We start from the raw sequence: 21,321 nt of genomic DNA on the forward strand, positions 1-21,321 counted from the left end.
TTGGGAATATCTAAAATTCCTCTTCTCTCATTCATGGACCAGTCTCCTTACCACTCACAGTCAGGGGCTACACAGAATCAGAACGGGCGTTAAATATTCAGCTGCGCTTTTGCAAACAGAGAAACAGGGCTCCACCTAGCCAGCATCTTAAAATGAGTCTGTAGTTCTTAAATATTTGATCAATTGATGGTTTGTAATATTAACATCTTAGTATCAAAGTACAGTTCTTAAATATATATGTATATATATGCCTACGTATAGTATCCGTCTTCTAGCTTACGAGGTTTAATTTTAGGTTGAATGAGGCTGGAAATAGTTTTATCATCAGATGGGAGCTCATGTTGGCAACACCACTTGCAAAGCATAATTTTTTCAGAAAGTTAGAAACATGACTGTCATACAAATAGAAAAAAAACAAAACCAACAGAAGTCAAAGATTTTATTAGATTTGATTAATGAGGAAACCGGTAAGATGTTAGGACTGATTTAAAAGAAAATGAAAGACCCAGAGATTTGTAGCTGGGCGAATGAATGCAGAAATAAATTTGCTAATAAATGCAGAACAGGTTCATGTCCCGCTAGGCAATAAGCTTGCAATGCTACTGGACAAGAATCATTTGTAGTGCTGTTAGGGTTTCTACATGTTAACCCCTATTCTCATAAAGCTGCACAATAGTAAGAGGTCGGGAGCCCTGGAAATCAGATGACCCCCAGGTAGCATACGCTACTAGATGACATCCAGCTCTTTTTCATTTTACTTATTTATTTTATAAGTAATCTCTGCACCCAGTGTGGGGCTTGAACTCATGACCCCGAGATCAAGAGTTGCACACTCTACTCACTAAACCAGCCAGGCGCCCCAATATCCAGCTGTATACAGAAAGGGTACTCAGCATTCTCCTTGACCGAGTTCCAAATTATGCATACTTGCTTTTGACACTGTTACCTAAGAGAAGCATGACAACAAACCAGTTTGCTTTTTCTGTGACATATCTGTAATTAGGTATTTGAAAGTGGACACAAAATCCCCTCCCCCAGCTCTGGTCGGCAGTGTTTCATCAGGGGCTCTGGGGTCAGACTGCTTGGGTTCAAATCACTGTTCTGTCATCTACTACTGGGTGACCCTGGGCAAATGACTTAACCTCTCTGTCGCTCAGTTTCACCACAGCTAGAAGCTTTTACTAATAGTACCTTTAGGTCTTTGTCATGAAGATTAAAGGAGATAAAGCACAAGAGCTCAGTAAATGTGAGTTAGATCACTACTGCTAAGAAAGGGTTAATTATTCTGCCAGAGTCTTACATTCTGATATTAAAACATTTTGAGAAATAACCCATCTTATGCCTCCTTAAAAAGGGATTGGTTCTACGTTTTCAAGCAGAAACCAAAATAACTGTATCATCAAAGTGCACCAATTAGTAAACTAATTAAATAATAATTAAACCTAAGAGATTACAGTGAATTCTAGATGTGTCAAAAGGATAATTTACTTTCAACTTTGACGTTGAAGGAACAACAACAAAAAAACCCGTATGAGTCAGGGGTGGCAGGAAATTAATCTCTGTTGAGTTAAGATGTTCCAAGCATTGTGCTTACCACATATTCATTACATGTCAACAAACGAGTGTTTTCAGAAGGAGAATAGTCTTTTTTCTCTCCCTCCTTAAGGACACATGCACAAAATAAAAACCAGTAAGGGAAAAATAACCCAAAGAAAATCATGCTGAGGCCTTAGAAAGTGGGCTTATCATGAAAGTCAAACGCAAAAGCAGGGGCTGGAAGAGCAGTTCGGCTTTAATCATTTATTCTGCACACAAAAAACACATTAAATATTCTCTTCATTTTAAATTATATTTACCAACGTGTTGGAACTAGGATGCACTGGGAATACATGTCCTTTCACTATATATTGTTATTTTTACTTTGCCCACAAAATGCTGAGGAAAATACTGAATAAATACACATTTTATTAAAAACACACTCACATACAACTCTTGTTACAAATTGATATAAATCAGTTATGTCTCCCTCCCATCCAAATTTTGGCTTACATACCCTTAAATCAAAAAACAGCAGTGGCGTGGCTTACCAAAAACCTGTGGATACTTTAAAGACGGTTAAGTACTGAAGTTTGGAATTGGACAGGAAGTAGCAATAAACCAAAATAGAAAGCAAAATAATGAAGAAAAATGACAACACACGTTGAAGTCTGGATATGTTTTAATATATTCAAGACTGAGAAAAGAACTTTCCTAAACTGTTGGTTTTTAGAAGGACGTTTCTAGGCTAAACTGAACACAAAAGAGAAGAGAATTTCCCTAAAGAAGTTTTCTGAGCCAACGGAAAATCAAATTATGCTTGAAAAACAAAAGCAAAGACTAATGATGTCTGTCTCTCTCCCCCCACCCACCTCTTCGGATTTGCTTCAGTGTCGACTTTCCCGCTGAAGGCCAGTTATTAATTCTATATTCTGTTATCTCAACACAACCAAATCTAGACTTAACCCTCTGAGTCCCGATGGGTTGATGAATGGGACAATTATTTTCAGTCCCTTGTGAGCTGGGAAATTGCATTCTGGATGTACTCAAACATCCAGAGACATACGGTCTCCTGAGCCCCAAACTGAAGAAGTGGCAACTTCTTGCCAAAAGGACATTATTTATGGCCACTATTACTACAGAAAAGGATTTCTTGTTGTATAATTTTTAAAGAATATCAAGAGGCACTATGACTTAAACAAACAAAGTTGGAAACAATCTCATCTTTCCCACACTCTGATTTTTATGCAAAACACTTGATAAAATAGAATAATGCTGTTCTCAGGTTTTTAAAAAAGGTTTTAAAAAAGCTAAGCATGAGTTCATAAGTAAAAGGGCTATTTACTATTATGAAAGAAAAAAGGCAAAGGTAACAATATGATGCTAGACAATAAAGTGATACATTAATTTTGCAAATTCATGCATTAGTTCCTTTGCCAAAGATTCTTAGATTGTAAAAACTTGTAAAAGAATGTGGTAAAAGTCAATACACAATAGTTGTATCGAAGGCTTTCCACAACTGGAGACGCGTTAAAATATATTTAGTTGGAAGGGGAAGTAATAGTGAGAGCCTTGCATCTCTAATGAGCATTTTCAAGTTCATTAGAAACTACCATTCATAATTCAAATACACACGAGACCGTGCATGTCTTCAAATGTCCAGTACGTACAACAGCAAATAACAGAATCTGAGAACCAGAGACACCGGCTCTCTGAATACAACCGAGACTGTTTTCTATGTTGTGCTAGATGACAAGGGATGTTTAAAATGGCAGCTTTAAGAACAGAGCTTATTTCTGAAAGCTTGAATTGGAGTGAAACTCATATCAAAAGATGTGCTATATTCCGATCTGCCTTTGACGTAATGAAAGAACAGAAGGCAGGTGGAATTATACAAGAAAACCCAGAAACTATATACCACAAGCAGAAGCGCTAGACTAGCGTGAGGAAAAACTGCAATCACCATCTCCTTTTGAGGCGCTATGTCGATTTTAATGTACTTTTCACTCTGACTGGACTCTTAAATACAAACATACAGAAGTGAAAATTAACATATGTACTCGGCATCTTGTTTTCAATCTCCAGGGTAGCTTTTTAACCCTCGGATAACAGTTAGTAGCCCAGCCCTTTATTCTTCCTTAAACTAACTTTTGTTTCCTATCCTCTTCTCTGTTCCTCAGATCACTGTACAGAATTCCATATAACAGCACAGTTTCCTGATATCCCTCGATTCATTCTTACGGTGTCTTGCTTCGAGTTTGAAATCCACATCTACTTTAGCAGTGTTAACGTAGGTTAACGTACCGGGAGAGCAAGAAGTCGACATGAGAGGTTCAGCTTGGAGAGGTCGGCTGAAAGAACTTCTGTGACGGTGAAGACCATTTTGTGTGATGCGGCCCGGCGTCTGCTCTGAGCTCGAACACTGTGACGAACAGAAACATGGCCAACGCGAAGGAAATGTGTAACCGTGCGGTATGGCTAGCGGGACCGATGTCTCTATCCACATCAGCTCTCGAGGTAGAAAATTTACTACTCATTACTAGATAGGAGAATAAGACCTAAGTTAATAATGGTGAAATATAAAAGTTTAAAAACAGCACAAAGATGCTATGAATATCCCGTATGTACACTTCAGTAAAAAGCTAACCTAACCCAGTCGGAAGGGTTGAGAAGGAGATGGTTTTTGAGTTTTTCAGTATGTATATATTTCTCTAGAATTCTTAGATATTCTATGCTTTGATCTTCCATTTACTTTTTAAGTCCTTCATCTCGACTCCGGGAAGGAAAACCAAATCTTAAAGACTTGGTGGGCCACTCATTCGCTTGTGTGGGAGTCCTTACACAGATGCAAGGAAGTGCTTGGCACAGGGACAGGAGGGGGGGATGGGAGGGTGAGCTTATGCTGCTCGGGGAGAAGCTCTGGTGCTGGTGGACTTGGGGCATGGAAAGAGAGGTTGCTCAGGAACAAGGAAGTCTTAAGAGACTCTAACTTGCCATTCAAGGGCTCAGAGAGCTCGGATTTAGGAGGTTAAATATTTGAAAAACTGAGCGTTCCAAGGACTCCTTCACTTACACCATCAAATTCTGCAAAGAGGGGAATTTATCTGATGTCTAAAAACTATTGGCTTTGCACAACCGAGTCACAGTACATGTCGCATACACCCAGGTCACTAGGAAATGAACCAGCAAGGTTTACAGGAGGCTGTCTTACACCAGCAGTAGAAAGTCCCCAGGAATTTCTCTTAGAGGCAGAAAGCTGGAAGACTGTGTCTGAGGACAATGTAGGAAGAACTGGTGAGGGATGGCAGAGGGGTTTCCTTCTCTGGGTTCCGGGGCCCCTCTAAAGAGGGTAAGCACATGATTGTGTGTTTTATTGGTTTGTGTCAGAAACATAAATTGCTGCCTGTTTCAAGAATGGCCTTCTAGAAACACCTGTGGACACCTCCCCTGCACTGGACCCACTTCACTTAAGAAATGAGCATGCAGACCCTGGCCTAGGCAGGGAGGGGAGGGAGGAGAGCAGGCCTGGGAAGGTGAAAACCGTGCCTGAACACAGAGTTCCTAGAGCAGTTTTGGCTTCTGGTCTGCAGAGCCAGGAAGCAGACGGCATAGCCGTTAAGTGCTGGAAGATGATGAAATTCTGAGCTAATAATTAATTGCAACCTATGAATGCCCAAGAAGAGTGGCTGGAAAGCACAGTGACGGGATAAGAAGCCCGTCAACACTCATTTTCTCATTTTTCCCTTAGACACGACCTCTGCGTAAGAGGTGTGAATGAAGTCATAGAGCTGCTTGGCATTCCCCGGGTTGCCCAGAATTCCTGCCAGCTCGTCCTGCGACAGGCTGGCTAGTTCCGCGACGTTCTTCACGTGGTGCATCAACGTGCGACAGTTCTTGGCATTCACCCCTGGCATTCTTAACAAGAAGTCCTGGGGACCGGGATTGTACTTCTCCGACTCGGGGAGCGTGTCCGAATCGGCGGTGACGGCCATGGCCGTGGCCGCGTCGGGCTGTGGCTTGTTCTGCTTCAGCTCCTCGAACAGCTCGGCGGTGGCGTGCGGCGAGGGGCACCACAGAATCCGGAGTCTGGGGAAGTGCAGCGTGAGGAGGGTGAGCTTGGAACTGACGTCGTTGCTGGAGATCTCCTGATGGAGGGCGCCCCGGGAAGTGAGGGAGAAGGGCTTCCCGGGGTCAAACTCGATCAGCAGCACCGGGCGCTTGTAGTAACGGGACATAGAGATGCACTGGCCGTACAGGCGGCCGTTGTTTAATGAGCCAATCAGGTCGCTGATGCTCTTGCGCTCCACGCACATTTCCGGAGTCAGAATGTAGTCTCCGACTTCCAGGGTCACTGGTTCGATGTCGATGCCCCGACGGTGGATCAGGGATGGGAGTTCACTGCGAAACTCACGCACATCCACCACTATGGTTTGCTGTGGCCTGTTCTGTTCCTGGCCACCTGGGAACACAAGGTAGGCATTTTAGGTGATGCCACTGAAGAAGAACTCTCCAAGATGGAACAGAACAGTTAAAGTTTAAATTATGTGTTTCTGGGGCACCTGGGTGGCTCAGTCGGTTAAGCATCGGACTCTTGATTTCAGCTCAGGTCATGATCCTGGGGGTCATGAGATCGAGCCCCACGTTGGGCTCCATTCTCAGCGGGAAGCCTTCTTCTCTCCCTCCCTCTCCCTCTGCCCCTTCCCCTGCTCACGCTCTCTCTCAAATAAACAAATAAATTTTTGAAAAAATAAAAAAATAAAATAAAATCTGTGTTTCTGTTGTCAACCTCTAATGCACGGTAACATGATAACCCATGTTGTTATTCCTCATTTTTTCTGTGCTTTCAGAAAGGTTTGTTTACAGAGTAAATAAAGACGATTTCTCTTAAACTAAATGGAGCTGCGAGGAAAATCATGATGATTCATGAACATCAGCGTTTGCTGTCGTCTTCCCTCTGCAGCTCCCCCGACATCCGGTCCCTGATGGTCTCCACTGTCCACATTCTACTGACCATTGTATTCCTAACTCCTATGACGGAGTCAGGCACGTACTAGATGCTTAAAAACGCTTGCTGAGTAAACTGCCTTAGGAGCTGTGGTGAAAAATTCTGGAGTCGTTAGTTTTTGTACCAGTGAGTCTGGATGTGGGAAAATGGAAGAAGCCAGTGGACTAGAACTTCCCACATTGGAATGTGCCTTGAACTGCCTGGGAGCGAGTTAGAGGCAGTTCTGTATTCAGTAGGTCTGGGGTGGGGCCTAAGACTCTGCACTTCTAATGACATCCCAGGTAATGCTAAGGCTGCTGGCTTAAGGATAGCACTAGCGAGGACCAGGGACTGCTGTCGGCAGAGTAACAGTCCCGTCAAGATGCCCATGTCCTAATCCCTGAAATGTGTAAATACGGTACTTTACATGGCAAAAGGGACACTGCAAATGTAATTAAATTTAGGATCTCAAGATTAGGAAATTGTTCTGGATTATCCAGGTGGGCCCAAGGGTCCTTACAAGTGAAAGAGGGGAGCAGGAAGGTCAGAGTCAGAGCCTCTGGCTCTGAAGGTGGAGGACGGGGCCGGGAGCCAAGGAGCGCAGGTGCCTCGAGAAACTGGGAAAGGCAGGGATGCAGTCTTCCCTAGAGCCTCCAGGAGGAGCACAGCCCAGCTCACACCTTGGCTTTAGCCCAGTGAAACCCATTTGGACTTTGGAATTTTACCACAGTAATTGTAAGATAAGAAATGTACGTGAAATGTACGTTGTTTCCAGCCGCTGAGTGTGTGGTAAGTTGTTACAGCAGCTGTAGGACGTGACTACAAGGGCCTGCAGGACCGAACTCAGAAGGACAGACTTCCGTAAGCAGCATTCTGCGCGGCACCTACATGCTCAAATCTAGCTTCCTTCTTTCAGCCTGATGTTCTGTATTCTGCATGAAATATCACTACCCTATCTGAGTTAGTAAGAATCTTCTTCAAAAAAGACCTAGATGCTCTGAGGCCATGTTTCCCCAAGTACAGTCCAGGGACCACCCCATCAGAAGGCTCTGAGACGCTGACCCCGTTTCAGATCCACGGAATCAGAATTTCCGTGGAGTGAGTGATCCTGTGGATCCACAGCTCTAACAGGCCTCTGAGGTTATTCCCAAGTGTACTGGATTTGGGAGGCCGATGGCTCTAACTGGCCCGAAGCGGGGGCTAAGTCATCTCAATTGTATTGCGTTCCTCAGGCTGCTTGGCTGACAGCAGCTGCTGCCATGGGGAAACGGGGATTCGGGGAGCGGGGAGGGGGTTATTTCTGGGTCATGCTGCACTTGGAATTCAGCACATCTTGCTGGCATGCCACAGTTCAGACACTGCACGGCAATGAGGGCGCCACGCACCTGGGATCTGGAGAAGTGCCAAGAAGCAACACACGGAGGCAAGAAGAGAAGTGGGGATGTGCTCCAGACAACTCCTGTCTATCTGAGGTAAACCGGCTTCTTCGGGTAAAAATAAGAACCTAACTGCCACTTATAAAAGTTTCTTTGCAAAAGTACATTCTGAATCTCAGTGAGCCAACCACCTTCACAAGCAATGCTGGAACGTGACTGATTTCGAGGTTGGGGTGTCTAGAACACAGCCCCTTATTTTACAGATGAGGAGCCACAGGTCTGGGAGGGACATGTGGTTAGTGAATGGCAGCGCTGGCCCTGGGTATGGGAGCAGGCACCCATTTTTACGAATTTGTTATGAAAAACCACACCTCTGCAGAGAAGCTCTAGAACCCCACAGCCTCTGTCGCAGGCACCGGGAGCGCGCAGCACAGGGCGGGACTCACCTGCTTTACGAGTGTCGGTGGGAGCACCTGCAGCAGCCGAGCCTCTTACCAGGTCCAGATTTGCTTCATCCCTACCTTCCCTTCCTTCAGGGACCACCATGCTAGCCTTCTCCCTGGGGCAGAAAATAGTTTAAACATATTTTGCACTAATTTCAAAATTCCAGATTTTAATCTTTTATAGATTAGAACACAGAAAATGTCCACAAGAGTGTCAAGATGAGAAATATGTTAGATAAATAAACAATAAATATACACAGATGAGCGATGGGTAAAGGAAGGAGAAAGAATTTCTTGGTTGGGTGCTACTTCCGATCTTCTAGAGGCAAAAAGAGCTGTTGTTTATTTTCCACTCTCTATGTCCTTTAAGCACTTCAGGACATGAAATTAGCAGGTAAAAAATGCCACCAAGAGATTGAGACTTTTTATAAAAACATGGTAACATGTTATTGAGCATTAAAAAGAATTTAAATATTTTGTATTTCAATACGTTCAGAGTAAATCATAAATAGGAATGGTTAAAAATCAATGATTAAGAAAATCAAAGCACAGATGATGGAATCTCGATTTAAAAACCTCCAGGTGGGAGGCCCCTTTAAACACTTTTAATTTTAAAGGGAAAATCGACAGTCATACAAATCTCCCAACAGAGATTTAAACAAAAAAATCAATATCTCTGGTTAGGCAATAGAGCAGCATGAATTCCCTTGCTCATGCATTTGTTTTAAAAACCTTTCTGAAGTGCTCCTACCTGCTGTGTTAGGTGCTCTGATATACACGTGGTTACGCAGTAATCCCTGTCTTCTAGGTAGCTCGGTATCTCATATCTGGTAGACTGACAGGACAGTACAACCACAACTAAGTTTCGTAATCAGGGACTATAATCACGACAATATCCTTGATAACCAAAGAGAGAGGAGGCCAGGCTTGCCATAGTCTTATTTTTCAAAACCAGGGAAGTATGTTATCATCGATCTATGAACCAGCAAGTGCTATGTCTAGGAGGGGCAGAAGGGATGTGTGAGGCTGGCTCTCTGTCCTCGTAGGGCGGGAAACTGAGTTGGGGAAACATGAGCAGGCACGAAACAATGGTGGGACTGACCAACGGCAGGAACAGAGCCCAGGGTATGGTGAAGGGGGATGGATCCTCAGTACTCACTAATCATTTCAGTAAGGCCTAAAACAGCAAAGACTTTCCAATTAAAGGAAATAAACCAGGATGGACCGATTTTCCAACCACTCTGGATAAATGATGCTTTAGAACAGGGTACCACTCCAAGACACCACTGAAGAACAGAAATTACAACTTTAAATTCCATACTCTTTGGAACGATATACAAATGCAAAGTTATCATTCCTACGGCATTTTGTAAATAGTTCATGCGAGGGAGTGGGCATAATTCCAGGAACATTTTTCCCCACGATTCTGAATACAGCATCAAGTATGGCCTGCTGGAAGTCTTTGCAATGGCCATGGCCCCGACAGCCACTCATTACTGCTCCGTGGTCCCTATTAGACTTGAATTGAGGACAAAGGGCGAACTATTCAGAAAAATTATTGCTCTTCAATTTCTTTTTCTTTAACATTTGGGATTAATATTGGGGATCTTTTTTCTCTTTATTTCCACTTACTTCACTGGCTAAGCTACATGTCACACATGGGGGCATCCCAATTTTCTGATTAATCTGTTGTCTGTGAGTGGCTGTTTAGACTAGTGGGTTAGAGAATGAATCTCTATTTTGTGGATCTGAAACCACTGACTGGCCTTTTAGGCAAGTAGTTTAATGGCTCTGTGCCTCAATTTCATCTGTAAAATGGGCATAATAATAAAACCCACCTAAAAGGAGCATGTTAGGAGGATTATCCACTGTGGAAGGTACTCAGAACAGAGCCTGGCACATAATAGGCATTATAAAATATTAGCTGTTATTATAACTGTACTTTTCTTATAATGTGGTTAACCTCATCCCCTAATTATCTGTGATAATGCTAAAAAAACAAAGATTTGCTTTCAGATGATTCCATAATGGTTTCAATTAATATTGCTATATAAAAACAGCTAGTTTACAGTGAAATGTTTTAACTTAACTGCAAATTGAATCTGAGAAATGATAAACTCCTGCAATGACGCCTGGATTGTGAAGAACATAATACGTCTCCCTAACTGGTAACTCAAATTAATGTAATAGAAATTTGCCATCATAATAAATATTCAGTTCTTTGCTTTCAACATTTAGCATAATTACCCAAGTTGCTCCCTGTGACAGATATAAAATGATAATTACAAATGCAGATTCTTACTTCCACTTAATCTAAAGTACAGAGGTTTCTTATTTTTGCTTTAACATCTTTAATGATATCTGAATAGCTTGTACACCATGATAATATCGGGGGGAGGCCCTGAACTAGAAGTCTTCGTCAAAAGGGCATGTATTCTGGCCCTCATGCTAACTCATTTTCGGATCACATTTTTCCTTTTGTATTTCCTTTTTTTAAATTTTTTAAGGAATCTCTACACCCAACGTGGGGATCAAACTCACAACCCCGAGATCAAGAGTGATGTGCTTCACCGACGGAGGCAGACAGGTGCCCTGGCGATCACATTTTCTAACTAAAATTCCAAAGAACCTTACCCCTGCCTTTGAAAAGCAGTGACCTCTCTAAAACTATGTATCCTCAGAATGTTACTGCCAATTTTCCTACCCAGGGAGCATTTTATTATCAATACTTAGGAGTGTCATTTTTTTTTTTTTTCTCTCTTGACATCTGTAATCGACTGATCTAGCCCAGACAAGCTATCCTTCCACTGCCGGGTTGCCAGATTCATTCCTTTCGGGTTATTTTAAATAGTAGCACTGCTTTTATTCTTACAACATCACCCACGGAGGTCCTGGCAAAAGCACATTGTCTTATTCTCACAGTAAATTTCTAAGTACGGGCTCGGTGCAAATGCTCTTTCAGCAACGCACCTCACATATATTTTCCTTTTGAAAACAAACACTTCTCAAATTCCCCAAGTTTTCTGGGAAAGTAAATATCTTAAGATTCTAAATGGTGTAACTATCCCATGGCTGTGTAATATGGGAAGATCTACCTTGTAAGTAGATGGTCACCTCTGAGAGCTAGGAAATTAAGCCAGGCCATGGATAAAATTACATTAAAATCTGATATGGAAATTATCGGGTAGACTGAAGTGTAGGGGACAGCCCATATTCCAGATTCTGCTGGGTGGTTTCCAGTATGGGCCAGGCTTCTCCACACCTTGTCACCGAGCCCCCTGATGTGGAGACTCACTTGTATACAACAGGAATGGCACGGAGTCTGCAGTATCTTGCCACATCTACCAGCCACAATCTACTAGAAGTATTCTTTTCTAGATGAGGGTCCCTGATGCATTGAAGATGAGGCAGCCTAGAGCATGAAAACTCACCTACTCAGGTGCCTTCTCGCCCACATTCTATCAGGCTACAACCCTGCAGGAAAGGCCCGCTCCACCTCCAGGGAGATGAGCTCTGAACCCTTATTCTGGGACACGAGCTCTGAACCCTCGGGACAGTCTCCCTTAGGAGAGGGTTTTGTTTGCCTGAGGCCTGGGGCCACATGTCACGTGATCAGATGATTTACGTGCACACCTTGATTTACGGTGAATACCCGTTCTTGCTCTGGGGGGCTGGAGTCTCATGTGGGTGCTCTGTGCGTACATGACTGACCCCCAAGGACCCCAGACTCGGGTAAGCTTCCCTATGGACAACGCTCGGCCCCTGATGTCACACGCTGCGGCTGGGAGGATGAAGCACATTGGTGTGACTCCACACGGAGACGACACCTGGGAGCTTATGCCTGGGTTTTCCTTGACTTGGCCCCATGGCTTCTTACCCTTCGCTGATTTTCATCTGTACCCTTTTGCTGTCAGAAACCCAAACTGTGAGTATACCAGTTTTTCTGGCTCCCGTGGGCCCTTCTACGGAATCACTGAGCCTCTGGTTGGTCTGGGGGACCCTCAGCATGAACACCAGTAACCTAATCTGCGTGATCTTAGCTCTATGCGCTCATCTGTAACTCAGGGACGGCTAACCCATGAAGACTCAGGCAGAGGATGTGTTGTAGAGTGAAGGGCTGGTTAGGAGGAACCGACCCACATCCTGTAGCACCAATTCTTTTTTTTTTTTTTTTTTTTAAGATTTTATTTATTTATTTATTTGACAGAGAGAGAGCACAAGCAGGGGGAGCGGCAGGCAGAGGGAGAGGGAGAAGCAGACTCCCCGCTGAGCAGGGAGCCCGTTGCGGGACTCGATCCCAGGACCGACCCCAGCCGAAGGCAGACGCTTCACTGACTGAGCCACGCAGGCGCCCCTACCACCAATTCTTTGATTCCATCTCTTGCGTCTCTCTTCAATCTGTTCCCTTCTCCCCGTCAACCTAATCTTGGCTACCACCTTTTCTTCTGACTCGTTTCCCTGCCCCACCCATTCCTCCGTTGGAGGCCAGCAAGAGCCTCTAAAAATAGACTTCCTACTGAGAACGCTTCAGTGCTGTCTTATCGCCTCTACAGGCACGTTCTGAATCCTTAGCAGGGCTTCTGGTACCCTGGAGCCTTCACACACAGAAGCCCCCTTCCGCTCTGTGTACGTGGCACCTCGCGCACGCTCCCCACGCATCGCTTACCGCTCACCTCTTCCATGAAGGCAGCCGGGTCCCCGGCCCGGGCCGCACTAGCGGACCCCGTTCTTCCACCTTTGCAGCCAGACTCTGTACACGTCTAGTTAGTATAATATTCATCATCACCTAATGTTCGTCTTTTCCACTAGAGGATGAGCTCGAGGAGCGGAGGGACCTCCGCCACCAGCGTGACTACAGCATTTCAGCGTTAGCACAGGGCTTGGCGCCTCAGGGGTGCCCAGTAAACATCTGTTGACTGTTCTGAGTCTTGGCGGAGTGAGGGTCTAGAAGACACAGGGAAGCATTGAAAGCTTTGGACAAGAAGAGGCCAGCTGTTGAACACCTGGTTGCTTATCACACTTTCTGAAATATTTTATTTATTTATTTTAAGCTGTTTGGTTAAGCGTCTGTCTTCGGCTGGGGTCGTGATCCCGGGCTCTGGAATTGAGCCCCGCGTTGGGCTCCCTGCTCAGCGGGGAGTCTGCTTCTCCCTCTCCCCCCACCCCACTCATGCTCTCTAATAAATAAAACCTTAAAAATAAAAACCCAAGAAAACCCCACATATACGCACATATACTATATAAACCATCCCACAGAGCATGTTGAGAGAAAACATTTTCATAGGCTGAAAGGAGTGACCAGGAGCTGGAAGAACCCACGGCGAAGGCGTGTGGTACTCACAGAGGATATTGGGGGGCGGGGGGTCCTGCTCATGTAATGTGCGGGGCCCCTCCACAGGGACTCAGTGGCCCTGATTCAGGAGGCCCCTGGCACGCGCGCCCTGCATGAACCGGGCACGGGGATGTTTTAGGTGTACACCGAGAGCCCATGTCAGTGTTGGAGGAAATTTTGAAATTCTGTGTAGAGCCCTGGCCTGCTAACAGCCACTAAAAATGACTTCTGCCCTCTAGCTGCCACTGACGCACTACCAATGTCCAAGGCTTGGAAGATTGGTCAGTCCAAGCCATGGCCTCCTCTCGTCTAGCCTTTTCTCTGGCTCGGCTCAAGGATGCCCTATCTAGCCCCTGCCCTGGCTTTGGAGGCCCCTTAGAGATCATGTGACCCATCTTCCTCACCAAGCTGCCATCTCCTTGACAACACCCCTGGTGCAAGGTTATCAGATTTCTCAAGCACCTGTGGGGGGTAAAAGGTGCCCATCCAGTCTGTGCACATGTCACTTAGAACATTTTCCTGATGTTACGCTGGAAAGCATTTTCTATTTGGATTTGGAACATTACCAGACACTCATCCTAGAAACAGTACACGTAGGTTCAGATAAAGATGACACCTTCAAAAAAAAATTTTCCCAGAGTGATTCTACTGCTGGTGATCTGAACCCACTGGCTTGTACAAGCATTTCCCAGCAAATGGTAAGGCGGTCACCCACCCACAGACAATGGAAATTTTACCAGGAGAAAAGAAATCATAATTCTAAGGGAAGAGAGAAAGCTTGTGTGTGGGTGGGGGAGGGGGAGATTTAAAGAACGTATTTCTTATAAAAGCAGTGGTTGAGCTGTATTTTTTGGTTTTATATGACAAGTCTCTACAAGCAGAAAAGCAGCTCTCGCCACGTTTCCAATATCCTGTTAAACCACGGAAAGGCAACTAGAGATGGTGGAAAAGACAGGGAGGGGACAAGAAATGTGCACATACCCCAGGGATGAATCAGACCACAGGTTTATCTTGAGGCGATGCTCCCAACTTCTTCCCCCCATCTTTCCTGAGGGCGATCAGATATGCCCCCACCCAGAGAAGCTTCTAGATCTTGAAGGGCCTCTGTTTATTACCTTATGAGTTTCTCAAAAGCTTCCTTTTCTTTCCGCAAAGCAGTGAGATAGCGCTGTTCCTCGGTTGAACCTCCATATATAAGAAAGTAGACCCTGCCAGTTAAAACAGAACTCTTTTATGCTGTAAAAACATAATTTTTAATCCCTGAAAGAGCATAGCATTCGAAATCAGCAATCTAAACTGCTCAAATAATAAATATTTGACCAAGAATAAAAGGCTCCATTAATCACGTGCCTAAAATTAAGCTGCCTAAACCCCACCTGGTAAAAGTCTCAATACCACATTTTTCCCCTTCACTGAAAGGAGGAACAGAGTTTAGGTAAACACTGAAATATCACCAGAGGGATAGAATAATTCTTGCCTCATAACTATAAACAAATCAGAAAACACAAAATCTCAGCGGCTTCTTTTTTTTTCAATTTTTTCTTTACATCTCTGCCAAACGATCATTTGCAAAGCTGGGTGGTAGTTATAAAATGCAGCTTGTGAAAGTTCACGTTAGTGAGAAATAAACAAATGAAATCTATATGACCTTTATCTTCTTTCTCGGCTGTCGTTTATCTGTGTCTTCACAGAACCAAGTCATCGCACGTGTTATATAAACACAGACACAGAAGACACACGGATGATATTGGGCTCGAGAAAATAATTTGATATATTATTTTCTCTTAAGAAGGACTGCTTTTCTGGGGCGCCTGGGTGGCACAGCGGATAAGCGTCTGCCTTCGGCTCAGGGCGTGATCCCGGCGTTATGGGATCGAGCCCCACATCAGGCTCCTCTGATATGAGCCTGCTTCTTCCTCTCCCGCTCCCCCTGCTTGCGTTCCCTCTCTCGCTGGCTGTCTCTCTCTGTCAAATAAATAAATAAAATCTTTAAAAAAAAAAAAGAAGAAGGACTGCTTTTCTATCTTATGTGTTGCTCAGAGGCTGAATTAAGCACCTCCTCTCTCCCTCTTTCTCACCGTCTATCACAGGTTTTTCCTTTTTTAGCTTTCGACTTTTTTTCTGGACTTCATGCTCCTAGGTTATATCTCTTAGAAGTGTGGACTGAGGAAAAAAACCATGAGTCCAGAGACCCCAGCTCTCCCCCACAAGTGCTACGTGGCCAAGGGCAAGTCATTCGTTATTACTGGGCCTCAGTTTCCCACTGACGGAGGGAGAAGTTGAACTCCAAGGTCCCTTCCGACTCTGACATTTTGATTCCAAATAACACACTATTCCATTCTCAGGCAACAAAGAACTGGACATACAAGCTATCTACAAAGTTGATCAGTAGCAACGTCTGAAAAATTTACCAGCCTATAATTCTTTGACCAGCTTTGTCTAAACTCTTCATCCTGTGTTATTTCTGACCCACCTGCTCCGCTCATCTCTGCTCTGGAAGGCTGCATTAGTTAAACTGCTAGGAAGGTTTCTTTTGGCTCTGTTTTTGGTTCAGACTGAGTTCAGGATATTAATTTTGCTGTTTGTTTCCCTCAGATAATTGGAGACCCGGAACACTATATTCTTTGAGAGGCATCATTTTCTCATCTGATATTTCTGTAGATTTTTTATCTGCAATTTCTTGAAACTCAAGAAAACTTGGTTCAATAATTCCCCAAATACTTTCGTTTTATGTGGATGTAATTTAGAGTCACTCCTTCAAATTTATAAGAACTACATTTTAGAAGATCAAAGCCATTTAGCTGAGTCATAGTTACAGTAATTTTTGGTACAAGTCAGGATATTATACATTTCCTAGACTTGTCGAGATACAGCACCTCATAAGCTACAACCAATGCAGAAAGGATACAGTACAGGACAACAGAGCAGCAAGTAACCAGAACACGGATAGTTCCCTAGATTTGTTGTTCTCTACGACATCTGACATCCTTCCTATGCAAATGTCCCAGGTTGACCAGGAAGCAGAAGAAGGATTCATAAACTTAACCTACATTGTAACAACAGAACGTTAAAGAAAATCCATGTGCAACTGGTATAGCGTCTCTGTTAAAGCCTAAAGAACGGTGAAATTGAAGCCTTTAAAAAAAGCAGTTCAATGGAGTATTACTCAGCCATAAAAAAGAATGAAATCTTGCCATTTGCCACAACATGGATGGACTTAGAGGGTGGTAAGCTAAGTGAGATAAGCCAGATGGAGATGGACAAATAAATACCCTATGATTTCACTTATATGTGGAATCTAAAAAAACAAACAAACCAACAAACAACAACAAGAGAGAAACAGACTCAAATAGAGAACACAATGATGGCTGCCAAAGGGGGTGGAGGTGGGGAGAATGGGCAAAATGGGTGAAGGGGACTAAGAGGTACAAACTTATAAAATAAATAAGCCATGGGGATGAAAAGAACATAGGGAATATAAGCAATAATATTGTAATATACTTATCATGGTAAGCACTTTGTAACGTACAGAATGGTTGAATCACAATGTTGTACACCTGAAACTAATTTAATTTGTGTCAAATATACTTCAGCTAATTTATATATATATATATACACACATATATATTATATATATGTTATATAATATATATATATGTATATATATAATATATACTCATACACACACACACACACAAAAACATATACAAAAAAAGAAAGAAGAAAAAGCTTATATTCTTCATAACTTGCCTCAGAGGCTTCCCGGGCCTGCTTGCCCTGTAAATCTCAAGCTGGCGAACAAACGTCAGTTCTGCGTCGTACAGAACCACGTATCTTGGCTCCACTTCATGGAGCACCCTTGTCAGAGCATAGGGGTCACTACAGCCCAGGAGCGGATGGAGGATGGTGAGTGGGTCTTTCAGGATTCCATATGCGGCATCAGAGGACAAGTTTAAGTCAAATTCCTCGTGCTTAATTTCTTCCAAGGAGCTTTCTGGGCTACTGTCTGTGTCTCTAGGATAGCCTTCCTTGACATCCCCTTCCTCTTCCGGTTCTTCCGACTTCCCCATCATCTGAGTTAAGGTTAACCTTCGCTTTTTCTTTTTGAGAGTCCTTTCTTTGGTGGCAGCCCTTTGTTTGTTTTGGGGGTCTTTAGGCCTTTTGTTAGATTTCACCATTCTCTTTGGACCGTCCTCATGTCTAAATTTCATCCATACTTGTTCAGCTTTGGTATCCTTCTCAAAGGTTTTCCTGTAGAGCCTCAGCAAAAAGGCCTCTGCTCCGATAGTGATGTACTCTCTCAGCTGGGAACATGTTCGGTCATCACTTGCACAAATAAGTACTTGACCTAAAATTACGAAACAGTGTTATGTTACTATGACCTCACGTGTCCGCCTGCTCCCTCCCTGCCTGCTCCCTCGCCTCTTCCCCCCCACAAAGAAGACACATCTTACCCCTTGGTACTAAGGAAACAACATTCACAATTTGTTTAAAAAGGCTCTCAGATGCTTATCATATGCTTTCCCTCTCTGACAGGATTAGTTAAATCTTTTGAGTAAAGTTGAAGCCAGAAACATTTAGTCTTATGAAAGCGTAGCCATGGTACAATGGAGGCTTTACAGAAGCTCTTTTTAATTAATAATTTTCCAGAGGATTTTATATACCAAAATAAATTCCAAATGGATTACAGAGTCAAACGTTAAATATTAAATCATGAAAAAAAGGGTGATTCTTTCCATCTCTCTGGATGGAGATGATTTTCTAGGCTTAAAAGCAATGGAAGAAATCTCAGAGAAGACTAATACCTATAATCTAAAAAACTATGCATTAAGTAAGCTAACGACAAAAAACTTTACAAAACAACTATCATAAATGATGATATCTTTCATATATAAAAAAGCCAATACAAACTGTGGACACAGTCTAAATTGGAGAAGGAAAAAAAAAGACAATTCACAAAAGAGGAAAAACAATTTTAAGAAAACAGTGAGCACCAAATTTCAAATGAGTAACACTTTTCTCCAATCAAATTGATAAAACTATCACACATACATAGGTATACACGCACACGAATATCTACAGAATCTCCAGTCATTGTCTGCTAGGTGAAAAAAACATGAGCTCTGGGGCGCCTGGGCGGCTCAGTTAGTTGCGTCAGACTCTTGATTTCGGCTCAGGTCATGATCTCAGGGTCGTGGTGGGATCGAGCCTCATGTCGGGCTCCACACTAAGCATGGAGTCTGCTTGAGATTCTCTCTCTCTCTCTCCCTCTGCTCCTGCCCTCGCCCTGCTCTATCTCTCTAGAAAATAAATTAAATAAATCTAAAAAACAAAAGAGATGAGCTTTTATGTTGCTAGAAGAAATAAGAATTCATAAAAATTTTGTACAAGTCAAACGTGGTAATATGTCTCAAGAATGTTATCATTTGACTTGCTAATTATATATCCAGAGATTGTATCTGCACTACGACCTTAACAATGTGAGACAGAAAATACATAAAAGAAATCCTGGAAGCAAATATGCCAGTGTGGCTCCTAGACATCATTTTTCCCCCCTTCTCTTTTTTCTTCATACTTTTCAATTTTCCTAAGTGAGCACGCATGACTTTGGGTCTTGAATCACAGTACCGGAGGTTCTGGGATAACATCACGAGCACATTTACTAAGATAAGGATTATGTGCTTGCCTTTACTGATTTGTAGGAGTTCAAAGTCTCAGTAGATTTTTTGTTCTAAATTTAGTTTTACTTTATTACAGGTTTTATTTTTTTAAATGTAGTTCATATTTGGTCTGCCGTGCTAATCTACTAGCAAACCCATGTTTGCAGACAGCAGCCCTGAAATCTGGAATTTTTTTGGGGGGGGGCAGGTCAATGTTGCTTCATAGAACAGTTAAGACTTTTTTTGGAGAGACACTTGCTGCGAATAAAGCAAGCCCATTAGCTTTCTCCTTGGGGAGTCCAGATCGAAAGCCTGGTGAACATGTACGTGGAGATTAACTGCCTCTTTAAATAGAAGTCCTGAGAAGGCAAGCAGCAAAAAAACCCCTGTTTTCATGAATATACAAGGATTCAACCTGGAGAAAATCACATCAAACGAACACAAAAGGAGGCTGCCACTAGGATTTCAGTGTTCCTTTGGCATTTATTCTTTTACATTTTATAAACAATATCATAGTAAGTTATTTCTAAGGAACTAACAAAGAAGACTCATTTGCTCCATTTTGAAAGCAAAAGTCACTATCTCTTTTCTCCTACCTGGACCACCAAGGGCTTCACTCTCCTTATTTTCTGCCTCGATTTCTTTCAGTACTTCGGTTAATGCTTCCCACTTTGGGTTGCTTTCTAGGACCAATTCCTTTTTTGTTTCTGTATAGAAAAAAGGATAACCTCAATCTATGTGATAACATTTATACATAAAGTATCTCACAGCCTTTCAAAACGACAGATGACACAAGCATCATTCCGAAAGCCCCTTCCTTTGAGCCTTTTTCCAGAGGCCAGATAGAATCTTCTTTCTTGAAAAAGGCTATTTATTAAGGTCTAAATGAAACACACTCCAGACCAATATTAATAGAAGTTTCACAGTGCCCTGAGAGCAAGTTACATGCACGGTCATGAATTAGAGAATATTCTGTGTTGTTGTCAACTGTGACGCTAGATATAAGCTGCTATTTAAAATGAAAGAATCAGTACAGAATAATGGTATTTATTATTTCTAAAATCCCCATGACTTTCACAGTCCTGAAGATGGGATACAAGTGGAGAGCAATCAAACGTTTCTGTAAGTACTCAAACACATCACTAACATATTTAAGTTCTGAACTAGACCTTTGAATGAGGCAAAAGGTCAGCATCCGCCTATCCCATGCCTTAAAACAACCAATGATATTTATTATACCTACTAGATGAGGGTTGGAATAAAATCCATACTTGCCTCATTCTAGTATATTTATTTTTTTTAAAGCTAAAAGGAATGTTAAACATTCTGTTAAGACTTTAAGTTGCCAAAAGTAGTTATTACTCTGAAGTTAAAAAAAAATCAATCTGTAGCTCTTATGTAGTGGTGAGAATACTCTTGACTGATACTTGGCACTTGTTATTTGGAATCCCCTGACAATGGATTCTAAGTCTTGCCATGCTGGATACTTGTAACATACATTGCATATAACATATATTTAATATATGGGCACATGTTTTCCCCTTGGCTGAAGGATATTTACTATTAATACATTGACTTGATAAGAATTTCCACAGCACATATTTAAATAAAGGACACAGTTAAAGATCAAGCCTACGAAATACCTTGTTCTTCTTTAATCTCCATTTTTTCAGACATTTTGCCCTTTTTGTTCATTTTGGCATCTGGAAGATGGTAAACTCTTGCTCGAGCATTTACAAACATTGAGGTGCTGGAATCAAGAAACAGCCAACCTAATAGGAAAAGTTAAAAAAAACAAAAAAGCCTTCAATTTAGGATGAATTTTAAAGAGTCTCTGACGGTCACAGGCCCAAAAGGACAGTTGTCCACCATCTTATTCTCCTCTGAACCACACCTTCTCCCTTACTGTGGCCTCCATCGCTGTTTGGTTAGACCAGTGGTTTTCAAAGTGTGGCCTACTAACCTCTGGGGGTCACCAAGATGTTTTCAG

At 42.8% G+C, this 21,321-nt stretch overlaps 1 protein-coding gene across 1 annotated transcript in view; it reads right to left on the reverse strand.

The window, feature by feature from the left end:
- Nucleotides 1-1,785: 1,785 nt before the first annotated feature.
- The window catches only part of ERCC4 (ERCC excision repair 4, endonuclease catalytic subunit), a 30,861-nt gene continuing 11,325 nt past the window's right edge, over nt 1,786-21,321 (reverse strand). Inside the window, 6 exon segments of the mRNA XM_040635307.1 lie at nt 1,786-5,995; nt 8,343-8,455; nt 14,787-14,879; nt 17,422-18,019; nt 19,928-20,038; nt 20,975-21,103. Of these exon segments, the coding sequence (XP_040491241.1) occupies nt 5,262-5,995; nt 8,343-8,455; nt 14,787-14,879; nt 17,422-18,019; nt 19,928-20,038; nt 20,975-21,103 (1,778 nt within the window). The 3' untranslated portion in view covers nt 1,786-5,261.

This window comes from Ursus maritimus, unplaced genomic scaffold, assembly GCF_017311325.1.
Source record: "Ursus maritimus isolate PB19 unplaced genomic scaffold, ASM1731132v1 scaffold_2, whole genome shotgun sequence".
NCBI classification, from domain to species: Eukaryota; Metazoa; Chordata; class Mammalia; order Carnivora; family Ursidae; genus Ursus; species Ursus maritimus.